Genomic DNA, 9,578 nt, shown 5'->3' on the forward strand with positions numbered 1-9,578 from the left:
CAACTTGAAGATCACCCATCATATCGGCAAGACTTTGACTACACCGAACAAGCTTGAGTGACTACCGTGCAGAGTAATACACTACTCTCGACACAAAGAAGCTCCCTCTCAAGGTTTGTGATAACCCCAGCAATAATCTCAAGAAATTTTTTCTGATGTGGAAGATCAGTCAAAACTGCAACCACAGAGCATACTCGGAATTTCAAGAGACTTTACAACCAATGCTCTACCAAGAACGATCCCTGACCGACTTGGCTCTAGATACCAATTGTTGAATAAGAAGAGTATCCAAGATAACTCTAATGATCCCAAGAAGAAGAAAATAGAGCACACTCTTAAAGAAAACTCACAAAACAAACTAATTAGTAAAGCTTTTCTTATTTAGCTCTAGGCTTTGTTTTTCCTTGGATGATATACAATGCTTGGGGACTTGGGTATTTATAGCAAACCAAATGAAAGCTACACCACACACTTACTTCACCTACAACATCCACCTACTTCACCTACAACCTCCACTTACTTCACCAACCTCACACACTTTGCAATTGTAAGCAATTACATCATCAAACTAGATATGGACTTGGGCTTTAGATTGGGTTGTGGATTACTTATTGTTTTGGGTTGACATTGATTCTCAACATAAACCTCAGGCTGTTTGATGCAAATCCAGAAACAATGCCAACCGTAGATGTATCCGAAGCAAGCTCTTGGTCAATCTGCAATACACCTCTTCTCAAAAGAATCTGGTTGTAGAATTGGTTATCAAAAGTGGAAGATGTGTTTTGGTCCAAAAATGTAGAAGAGTTATTGCTAGCTACACAGAGTGTGCTCAACTTTGAAACCAAAGCTGGATCCTGAGGGATCAGGAGATCGATCCTAACCCTTGAAAATTTGAGAGCCTGTTTTGGAAAAAATTACCGTGGCAACACCAACCGTGTGTCCACCCAATAGGGTCACCATGGCATTTAAGGTCATCAGAGGGGGCGTTGGGGGGGGAGCGAAAGGTGCAGTCACATAGGGTTCCAAATTTGAAGGGGCTCCCAAAATTTTGCCATCTAATATTATGTAATAATGTTCTATATTTAGAAAATGACTCTTGTTAACATTTTAAAATCTCATTGCATTCCTTATAAGAGTAATTTTTTTCCTTTTTAAATATAAAAGGGCAATGCTAGGAAGACTAAATTTTTAAACTAAATGATGTGTCACCAATAGAAAATGAGCACGTATATCAACTCATATGTCTAATTTACAAAATTTAGTCTACAAATTTAATCTCTCTAACGTTACTCAATATAAAAAATTGGAGTACAATGAGATATTCTGATTGTCAATAATAACACCCCAAAATACAACGGTTTTTCAACTTTATTGTATAATAATGTCATATATTCAAGTGAAATTTTATAGTTAAAGTTTTGAAGTTTTTTTTTTTCATGTTTGGTTGTTTAAGATTGAACTGCTTTTGATTATTTAGTGAAGGTTATGCTTGCAGCTTTTTTAATTATAATTAATGACATATGTAAACTTGCAATCAGTGAGTGCTACAATTTGTTTTGATTTAAGTGATTGTTTTCTTACATCAATACATTGTTTTACCTTATTTTTTTTTTAAAAAAAAAAAAACTATCTTAAGGAGAGGCCATTTTATAAATTTCGCACATGACCTCTGAAATCTCAGAGACGGCCTTGAGGGTCATCCCTTTGGTAGTGAAAGATTGCGAAGCCTGAGACGCTGAAAATGATGGACTGGGCAAGTTAACAATGTTTGGGTTTGATACGAGCCCGTCATAGCGTCTGTGGGAGCAACATAGCGTGGTCCTCCTGCAAGAACAACTGAATCTCGGGTTGCTAGGGTTACGATATCTGCGCTGGACACAATTGAAGGACATACAGCCTCTAGGCTTTTCTCGATCTCGTCAATAAGCTTGTATCCTCGTACAATCAAGTTTGGCCCTGCCGATTTTTTAGATGACTTCTTCTTGGTTGAATCTATAAGTATTGATATATCACAAACTTGCAATACATATAAAGTTCATTAGTTCATAGTTAACGTACTTATCAACTTCCTTTTTTCTCTTTCGATGAAATGCTATTTAATTAAAACAGCATCAACTTTTTATTTTCTTTTTGAAGAAAATAATTTAGGCGTTAATTGTTGATGAAATGAGAGATTGATACTGATAACTAGTATCAAACTACATTCGAACTGATGACAAAAAATTGTGTAACACCTACACTTTGGTCCTAACTTTATAAAACAAAGTTAATTACTAAAATATTACCTAAATTAAGAAGAAGAAGTATTACGCAAGTAGACGTATATATAAAAAATAAATGATAAAATATGTGTTTGAATATAAGAATGTAGCTTTACCCTAACAAAGCAGTCATGAAAATGCACACGAATAAAATATGTGTTTCAATATAAGAATGTAGCTTACCCTAATAGAGCAGTCATGAAAATGCACATGAAGCAAGCCTCCAGTGATAGATGAATCAGTTGCAAACCGTCTCTGCACGACTTGCCGTTTGATCGATTCAGCTTGGGGACATGTAGCATTATAGAAACCAACCCTAAGGTCAGCCAATACAAGCGGAAGAAGAAAGAAAAATGCTAGGAGCGAAGTCTTAATGATCTCCATGTCTAATGTTTGTCTCTCTCTACAAAAGTAGTAGCCTAAAGGGGAACAATAATAAGGAATCTGATGTTGATAAGGAGTATTGGTTTATGCAAATACTTGGGAGTTTAGAGGAGTATTTATAGAGGGGAAAATACGAGTGATAAACTGGGAGATCATTAGTGTTAACTACATTGAAATATTTGAGAATCGAAGAGAAAATGGAGAAGAAAGAGTAACTAAGAAAGATGAACGAGGGAGAATTTAGAGAGAGAAATATGAGACTTGTATATTGACTTAAAAGAATGAAGATTACACACTCTGTTTTTATATTAGAAAGCCTAACAACTCTAACCAAATACTAACAAACTTGCTAATTGTATTTCTAACTGTATTGTTGACTTGTACCTATAATACTCCCCCTCAATCTCAACTATGGAAACCCAGTTTGAGATTGGAAGAACATCTGCAATCACTGTTATGAAACCAAAAAACAGAACAAAGTTGAACCATCTGCAATCTTGCAATCCATCTTCATCCACCTCAGATTCATTCCATGTCATGATATCTTCATGTATATCACCTTGTTCCATATCAAAACCATTCCCATGTGGGTTATAGAGCATATGAAAAGTATCATTTGTGCCAACATCAATCAAATTTTGAATATTTTCCAAAACCTCTGTCTCTTGTTGATCTTTCCAAATTTTGCATAGTTCTAACTCTAACCAGTGTACTGAAATCATGACACCCTTCCTCTGCCTCTAGTAGGAGCTTCACAAAGAACAACCTTCTAAAGTAGTCGTAGCACACCCTCATGCCGGTATAACAACTTCTTACGAGATTACCCTTCGTGGGATTTACCGTCAACAATTTCATTTAACATTGGCCTCGGCCTTTAAAACAAAAAATTAACAAACTATAGTGTGACATCGGCCTTAACTATAGTACCATGGGATCACCCTTTGTGGATTTTACCAGAAACAACTACTTTTAACAATGGCATCGGCCTTCACAATTTCAACAACAGAAAATCAACATCTATGTAGGATTACCCTTTGTGGGATTTACCTACTCACAACATGGAATTACCCTTCGTTGGATTTACAGTTGACAACTTCTTCAAACTTCATCTTTTCCTAGGACACTTATAATCGGACTTACAGTAGATACATGCTAACAACTGAGCTAGTTAAACTCAACATTATAGATTGTGATAAGGAAATATACTGCATAAACTCCTCAGTTTGCCCCTGAACAATCTTCTTAGACATTACACTTCTCATTTTAGCACATACCATAATTAATCTGAATAACCATGAACTAGTATATGCCAGAACTCAAGAATTCACACCCATTTCTCCAAACGTGTCAAGATTCGTAGAAAAATCAAACCCATTAAAGAGAGAAAGATTCATTTCTTCAAATCAATCTTCAGCCCAACAATGCAATGTGTGCATTTCAAGATATGACCAACGCTTCTGTAAACCTTCAAATGCAGACTGCTTCAAGGCAAAAGAAAGATGGCTCCATGCTCTTAATTCTCAACATATCAACTTAAATGACTTCTAATCACAAGAATGGCTTACTGTAATTTTTCTCATTCCATAACTAGTTTGATAATGGTGTAACGTCCTTCTTGAACCAGAACAACTTTGTGCCCAATACTCTAATTGACATAAGCAAGAAATATGACACCATTTTGCCGAGAAAACCCCATTTTAATGAAATCTCAAAACACGAACCAAGAGAGAAAATAAGCAGCAAAACATTAAAGATGCAGAACCCAAAGAGAACAAAGAACTATCTTGTTTGGAGCAATTAGTCGAAACCGTTAAAAACCCCCAAAAAACCCAGAAAATATTCATTCTAATTGTTCAAGAATTCGGAGAAAAGAGACTGAAAACATAACCTTCACATGAAACTTCTAAGTTGGGCATTTTGACAAACACCTGGACTGCACACATGTCTAATCTTTCTTCCATACTAGAGAATAGAGTAGAGATCAAAGAATTCACTGACGCATTTCTTCAAATAGTTGGAGAGCACAGAATCGAAGAGAAAATGGAGAAGAAAGAGTAACTGAGAAAGATGAATTAGAGAGAATTTAGGGAGAGAAATATGAGACATGTATATTGACTTAAAAAAATGAAGATTACACACTTTGATTTTATACTAGAAAGCCTAACAACTCTAACCAAATACTAATAAACTTGCTAATTGTATTGATATTTGTATTTCTAAGTGTATTGTTGACTTGTACCCTTAATAATTAGCTGGAGTACTTAAAAGAAAGCGGGAGTGTGTGAAAGGTCAAAGGGTTAAGATATACGTAAGTAAAAGGACAAGGATTTTGAAGAATTATTTGGATGCTTACAAAAAGTATTTGCGCGTTGAATTATTTCTGTTATACTATGGAAGTAAATACATTTTTCCGAAAAAGGACAAACATAGGTGACAAAGTGCTAAATAAATAGCAAATTGACGAAAAAAAAAAAGTGACAATTCTACCGTATATGTACACTATTTAGCTCTTTACATGTAAACTTTTTAGAAGATGATGTATTACAATTTGACGGTTCATCATGAGTATATTATTTGTTACTATAATTGTCGATTTGTCCGACAACTATAGATGAGTAAATAGTCTTCAAAATGAATGAACTTTTCCAAAGATGATCATAAAGAGAATGAATCATTTCAGGCATAGTGCTATTCACACTTATTTTTACTTCCAACACTCTTATTAATTTTTTTGCCATTAATCTCCTTTAATTCATTTGATATGATGGTCAAAAATTAAGAGGGGTATGTGAGAAGTAAAAACGAGTGTGTAAATAATATTGCCCAATTTCAATTATTATGTATATACCATAAAATGATGTCAGATCATCACAATAATAGGAATGACTTCGTATACGTTAAGAGATAAGTATTGTTCCTATGTACATATCTAAGTTGGTATATTAAAACAACGACAGAAATTATCTCACGTGGTTCTATAGTTCCCATCCATGCAATTTCCCTAGCAAGAGTCCTCTAGTCTATAAATGATGAGCATTTGGCTTTCTGGTAAACATTGTGATTTGTGTATGTGGACTGACTTAATAACATTCTTTTTGGCGTGTGATAAACACATCGGGATCAATTTATGTGGGTACTAGGGCTGGGTTCGGTTCTTAACGGTTCGGTTTTTTCTTAAAACCGAAACCGAACCGAAATTTCGGTTCGGTTCGGTTCGGTTCAATTTTTTTTCTGTTTTTCTCGGTTCGATTTTTTTTCGGTTCGGTTTTTTTCGGTTCGGTTTCGGTTTTTTTTTTTTCCCTCCAAAATTGAAAAAAAAATGGAAATATGGATGCTGAACAGCTGCCTGACCAATGTCTTGCACAAGCTTTACTTCCCCAACCTGGATTACAGAAATCCAATAGTATCCATCTTTCAAAACCTTTTTGATTTAGGGACGGGAGGGGGGAGAATATCACACTTAATAATCATAACAAATGATAGGCCATACACAAAAACCAGGGTGCCAAATCACTACAAAGTATAATAATAAAAATTAGAAGAAAAAAAAATGAGAGTTTTAACAATATATTAAAAAGAAAATAAAAAGAGCTGAAAGCTGAAAAGTGAAAGCTAAGCCTACACTAAACCAATAAGCTGCAAGTTGATTTGGGATTAAGCTAAATGCAGAGTGATAAGAAGTTTCAGAAAATATGGATATGCTAGCACAAGGAATGCATTTCTCAATCATCTTCACACAAGTAAACAAAGCAAAAATTTCATATAATATACGAACTCTGACAACTACTATTAGAATCACAGAGCATTTTTAACTCTTCAAGCTCTCTCTCTTCTGCATAGAAAACTATAGATAAGGAACCAATATGGGAAATGGGAGGAAAAGAATGAACAAAATTAGAAGTGCAGCCAGACAAAACATCCATTTACAAAACGGGTAGAGAAGTGAAATAACAGGAACATACTGAATCTCAAAACTCCAAATAATTTCATCATTGGCAGCATAATAATAGACATCCAATCTGTAAATCCAATGACACGATTGAAAAAAAAAATAAAAAAAAGAAAATCAAAGCTCATTATTTTAGCTAACACCGTTCATTTGCCTATTAGACTGTACAATCACAAACATAACATCTGGTCTTTGTGATCATTTCGCAATTCTGCAATTACAAGCAAGACCACAAAGAAATAAGAAATACCAACATCAGAACCGCCATTACAAGCAATAAACAAAGCTCCCCAACCAACTTATAAGTGAAAAAACAATAATTTATTACGATTAATTAATTTAATATGCAATTTGTTCAAATACAACAGTAAAATATCCAATTTTTACCAGCAAGACGACGCCTTTCCGCTCGCACAGCTGGGATGTCAATGTCTTCGCGAGGAAAACCCTACACATTCGAAGAGGACGGAACACCAAAAACCCTAAATCCCCAAATATTGTTAATTAAAAAAAAAAAGTAACTATATTAAAAATAAATAAATAAAAGATTGACCTCGGAGTCAAGGAGGTCGCCGGAGATTCCAGGGCCGCCGGGCTGAGTAAGAAGCTCGATGATAGCGTTCATCTCCGCCTCCAGGGCAGTCATCTTCTCCATCAGGCCCATCGTCTCCCCTTTCAGATTCGTTCCCACCATTATTAGGTCATTGAAATGTTTGAACTACTTATCAGGGAGTCAGGGTTATGTGTTAAGGCTTAAGGGTTTTGTTAAAAACATTAAAAAATTAAAAATAACCTCACAAATCCTAGAGGCATGAGGGTTCGAACCCATGCCTCCAGCTCCCTAAAGTTTCATTGAAACCAACTTGGCAACAGGTTCTGTTTTGTTATGATTGTATGACTAAACAATTTATAAATATTCAAAAAAATTATATATATATATATCGGTTCGGTTCGGTTTTCGAGCCTCAAAAACCGAAACCGAACTCCTTAAATTTTGGTTCGGTTCGGTTCGGTTCGGTTTGAAAATTTCGGTTCGGTTTTTTTGCGGTTCGGTTTTTTTCGGCCTCGGTCCGGTTCGGTTTGAAAATTTCGGTTCGGTTTTTTTGCGGTTCGGTTTTTTTCGGCCTCGGTCCGGTTCGGTTGTCGGTTTTTTTCGGTTTTCGGTTTTTTGAACCCACCCCTAGTGGGTACAGAAGTATGAGAGGACAATGATTATTAAGGATAAGGATGGCTGATTATTGTAAACAATAATGATGATGTTTGTTGAGACGTGATCAAAATTGATTTAGAAATGCAATATGTATAGTAAGGATTTTGAGTTTCTCAATTCTATTACAGTAATGTTTGGTAAGAAGCCACTCATGTTTACGACGTGATCATACAAACGTCATATCGAGCCGTTTATTTACTTATATATATATATATATATATCATTATTTAAAAACAATCTTTAAAAAATTCATCCAATTTGAATACTATTTAGCCATCTATACATGTCAAATAAATTGATGTTTATGGTAACAAATAACATCTGTCATGATATGTGTTTGATTCGTATGATGACTATACAGTATCCAAATTAATTAGATCATTTTTTTCTTTTTTTTACAAAAATGATCTCTAAATGATCAAAAGAGAATGAATGATTTTATTTATGATGTTTATATGGTACAATATTGTTACGTCGTTATTAAAAAGAAGAATAAGTTCTTACATGAAGGAATTCAAACAGTATCCTCTCCTAATGCAACTAAGCGTTTAATATCGTAACTTTGATCAAAAGTCATGAAGGCCTGCACGTTCAATGCAAGCGCCAAATGCGTTCCTCTGCTTCATATATTCCAGTGTCAAATATATTTTAGATTTATGGGTTTCATTCTCCCAAATATACAACTTTCGAGTGTCATTTGGCCGGTGTTTTTGGATTTGTCAATTTTCTATTTACAAGTTCCTGTTATATCCGGTATTTTGGTAAAACCAAGGCGGCATTCAAACTAAATATGTGAACTGCATATATTAAGTGATGTCAAGCACGTATAACGATTTTACACATCAACAAATACCATTAGGCGTTGAAGTTAAGGTGAGCGGCCAACTCCTTAAAGTATCTCAAAGGGTACCACCAAACTATCGAATTGATCGAGAGGTATTTTGCCATTGACACAGTCCGATCAGTGAAATTTGCCTTTAGAGCAAGGATGAGATTAGATAGGTGCTGCCACCAGAGGCAATGCCCAAAATCTTATCTCGAATGATCGTTTGTACATTCAACGGCTTTTTGATTGGAGACTCCCCCCGTGACGCTTAACCTTTAGGATCAGTGATTAGATCATCAGTATCCAAAGATTCACAAAGAGGTGCTTGAGGACCAAATTTTAATACTGTTCCAGCTCTAGCTGTGGTTTCTAACCTGGTTGGTGATTGACTCCATCGGAGGATACTATGTGATGGTATCGTGAAGCTAATTTCATATGGTACGATCAGCTAACACTCCTAACACCAACTAAGCAAGTTCGCCTATAGAAGAGATGCTATGAATTATGACTGAAACCGGATAAAATTCAGTTCAGCTAAACAGAAACTTGTAAGCCAATTAAATTGCATGCTATTATCTTGTAACCACTTTTCCTGTCCTGATAGATTCAGCAATGTTGTACACTGTTCCACGGCAATATAACAACTCATACAAATTTAACTGTACCTAAATGATTGCCTAATTTCAAGATTAATAAGGAATCAATGAAGCCGACAGGTAAGCAAGAGGATCTTCCATTGTTGAATATATGTTTACAAATACCGCAAACAAAAAGAGAACAGATAGCTCAACAACCTTAATAAAATCACGGTATCTAAACTTTCGTAAAATTGCCTTTCCTTCATATTTCAAAACTCCAGAAATGATCAACAATTCAGTTTGAAGTGCAAAATGTACTAACCCAAGCCAGAAGGTGATTACCACATCTGACCAGGAAGCAAGAACCAGC

At 35.2% G+C, this 9,578-nt stretch overlaps 1 protein-coding gene and 1 pseudogene across 1 annotated transcript; both read right to left on the minus strand.

The window, feature by feature from the left end:
* The window catches only part of LOC108866214, a 6,012-nt pseudogene extending 3,367 nt beyond the window's left edge, over positions 1-2,645 (minus strand).
* Positions 2,646-5,944: 3,299 nt separating this feature from the next.
* Positions 5,945-7,341, minus strand: LOC125469914 (26S proteasome non-ATPase regulatory subunit 9-like). The gene is made up of 3 exons (XM_048568088.1): positions 7,148-7,341; positions 6,982-7,042; positions 5,945-6,805 (listed from the first exon to the last, which is right to left on the minus strand). The coding sequence occupies exons 1-3, from the start codon at positions 7,286-7,288 to the stop codon at positions 6,765-6,767; spliced, it is 243 nt and encodes an 80-aa protein (XP_048424045.1). The 5' UTR covers positions 7,289-7,341; the 3' UTR covers positions 5,945-6,764.
* Between the last annotated feature and the right edge of the window lie 2,237 nt (positions 7,342-9,578).

This window comes from the organism of the source record quoted next, unplaced genomic scaffold, assembly GCF_019419815.1.
Source record: "Pyrus x bretschneideri cultivar Hongxiangsu unplaced genomic scaffold, Pyrus_bretschneideri_v1 Contig47, whole genome shotgun sequence".
NCBI lineage: Eukaryota > Viridiplantae > Streptophyta > Magnoliopsida > Rosales > Rosaceae > Pyrus > Pyrus x bretschneideri.

Coding starts and splice junctions, on each gene's coding strand:
- LOC125469914 (XM_048568088.1), bottom strand. CDS start 7,288: ATGGTGGGAACGAATCTGAAAGGGGAGACGATGGGCCTGATGGAGAAG. Junction 7,043..7,147: donor GCGACCTCCTTGACTCCGAG/GTCAATCTTTTA, acceptor TCGAATGTGTAG/GGTTTTCCTCGCGAAGACAT. Junction 6,806..6,981: donor GGAAAGGCGTCGTCTTGCTG/GTAAAAATTGGA, acceptor TTGTAATTGCAG/AATTGCGAAATGATCACAAA.